This window comes from Saprolegnia parasitica (genome assembly GCF_000151545.1).
Source record: "Saprolegnia parasitica CBS 223.65 unplaced genomic scaffold supercont2.1081, whole genome shotgun sequence".
Taxonomy (NCBI): Eukaryota; Oomycota; class Saprolegniomycetes; order Saprolegniales; family Saprolegniaceae; genus Saprolegnia; species Saprolegnia parasitica.
The window spans coordinates 1-2,488 of NW_012157475.1; the positions used below are offsets into that span (position 1 = coordinate 1).

At 56.9% G+C, this 2,488-nt stretch overlaps 1 protein-coding gene across 1 annotated transcript; it reads left to right on the forward strand.

Moving 5' to 3' along the window:
* Positions 1 to 22: 22 nt before the first annotated feature.
* On the forward strand, positions 23 to 2,039 carry SPRG_18262 (hypothetical protein; the record flags this gene model as incomplete). The annotated part of the gene is made up of 8 exons (XM_012357700.1): positions 23 to 252; positions 563 to 717; positions 771 to 857; positions 908 to 996; positions 1,043 to 1,379; positions 1,429 to 1,538; positions 1,588 to 1,812; positions 1,857 to 2,039. Coding segments are annotated over 8 exons (1,416 nt in total), but the record flags the coding sequence as incomplete, so codon positions are not given.
* Positions 2,040 to 2,488: the final 449 nt, after the last annotated feature.

Below are 2,488 nucleotides of genomic sequence, written 5' to 3' on the forward strand. Positions count from 1 at the left end.
GCTCAATGCATTTGAAGCGCCCATGAAGCGGGACACGGTCGCCGTCGCCGCCTGCGACTCTTTCCGCGGCGAGTGCGTGCAGCCCGGCTGGACCATCTTGCGCGTCGTGCTTGACAACCCTGGTGTCTGGCTCTTCCACTGCCACATTGAATGGGACATGGCCACCGGCATGGGCATGACGCTGGTCGTGAACCCGTCGAAGCTGCGCTCGATGGGTCTACCGAGCGACATTCAAAGCACGTGCGCGGCGCCGTAGCAAGGGAGCTCGACGACTCTGGTCCACCAAAGATATATTCTACTAATACATTTGTTGTCTACTAGCCTGTTGACTAGACGCTTCTGTTGACTAAAACAGTAATAGAGCGTGGCGAGTCGATCGGCACAGGCTCGGTCGTCGCGTCGACTGGGATATCTAGGATCGCTTTTTAGCCAATCAACGACGCGCTCGTTGGCCCAATCAAATAAAATGCGAGAATGCTATGGATAGCTTGGTAATTGTATGGTGTTTGAAATGAGACGGTTTAAATTGCGTGTAATGGCTCGCTCATTTCCGAAAATTGAGTTTCAAGAGCATGGCGCCGGCGCTCCCGGACCTTCGGCGGCTCTTCGAGGCTCAGGAACGCATCCCGACCGAGACCGCGCTCGGGATCATCCATGATGCGCTCGACCTCATGGACGTGGAGCCCAACGTGCTCGAGATCCAAGCACCCGTCGTCGGTACGTGGAGCATTCCGCATCGAACGAGGTGCAGGACGACGTCCCATGTGTAGTCTTTGGCGACCTGCATGGGCAGTTCTTTGACCTGCTCAAGATGCTCGACCAACTCGAGTTCTTTGCCGACAAGCCGGAACATGCAGGTAGGGCCAAGCATGCATATCTATGCGCTGGTTTGCGACGATCAACGTAGATCGCAAGCTGCTCTTCCTCGGCGACTATGTGGACCGGGGCGTCTTTTCGTGCGAAGTCATGCTCTTCCTCCTCTGCATGAAGATACATGTACGACGACCTCTGCTATGATGCGTGTACGAGATGCATGGTGTAGGCGCCAAGCCGCGTCTTTCTCCTGCGAGGCAACCACGAGTGCGAAGCCATCTCGTCCTTCTACGGCTTTCGCCTCGAGTGCAAGGCCAAGTACGGTCTCTCGGTCTACTTTCATTTTATCGAGTGCTTTCGATCGCTGCCGCTGGCTGCGATCCTCGACGCCCCGGATGGACGCATCTTTTGCGTCCACGCAGGCCTTTCGCCTGACCTCGACACGATCGCCGATATTCAGGCCTTGGACCGACGGCAAGAACCAACAACGAGCGGTCCGCTCTGCGACCTTTTGTGGTCGGACCCGGTGCCCGAGTACGAAGTCGAGCTGCCGCTCGCCGACGAAGGTTGCTTCTATATGTATGCATCGACTCGATCTCATGTGTTGGTGCTTAGACGACAACCGTACACCGCCCGAAGAGACCACATCTTCCAATGGAACCAAAAACGGGCTGAAGAAGCGGCCGTCGATCGTACCCGAGACGGCGCGCTGGTCGCCCAACGAGGTACTCTCCACTTCTGCCCAACAAGTCTGCAGAACGAGGATGTTTTTAGGTCCGCGGGTGCTCGTATTACTATGGCTGCTTGGCCGTCTACTCGTTCTTGAACCGCAACAATCTGCTGTGCATTCTGCGCGCGCACGAGCTCCAGGACGAAGGTTTCCTCTTTCACTTTTCGTCACAAGCCTACTTGCCGCTCGACACGCGGCTCGACACGAGCTTCCCGCCTGTCATTACGCTCTTCTCGGCACCGAATTACTGCGACGAGTACAACAACCTCGTACGTCGTTCACTGTTTCAGACCGACTCTTAGTGCAGTGGTAGGGGGCCATGATGTACATTTCGAACGCACCCAACGGCTTTGACGTCGAGCAGCTCCAAGCGACGCGACACCCGTTTCCACGCCGATATGCGCAGTCGGAAGGCATGTGGTCACTCTTCGAGTCGACGCTGCCATACATTCCTCCAAGCACAAAGTTTTTCGAAGACATGGCCGAGCTCAATGACGTCGGCGCCGTGCCCGTCGACACGGACGAGACGACGGGCACACCACTTCGGCGCTACAGTCGTGGCGCGTCCGCTGTCGGGCTCATCCTTGACGAGCCGGTTGCCATCGACACCCCTGCAAGTACGTCGATCGTCGTGATGAAACAGCACTGTACGAGGCATGCTTCCCTGTTCAGGCGCGGCCAAGCTCAAGCGCCGACGGTCGAGCGAGCGCCATCCGCACGCCCTCAACCCGGATGGGACGCCATTACTCTTGAGTGGAAGCAAGGCAAGAGCACTACGGACGATACATCGAGCACCGTCGACAGTCCTCTCTCTCCAGACCAGTCCAAGGTCTGCCGCGTGTGCCTTGATTGTTGTGGCCAATGAAGTGATGTATGTAGCTCTTTTCGACCAAGGAGCTCGAGATGCTAAAGCTGATGTTTACGCTCATGGACGTGGATGGCGAC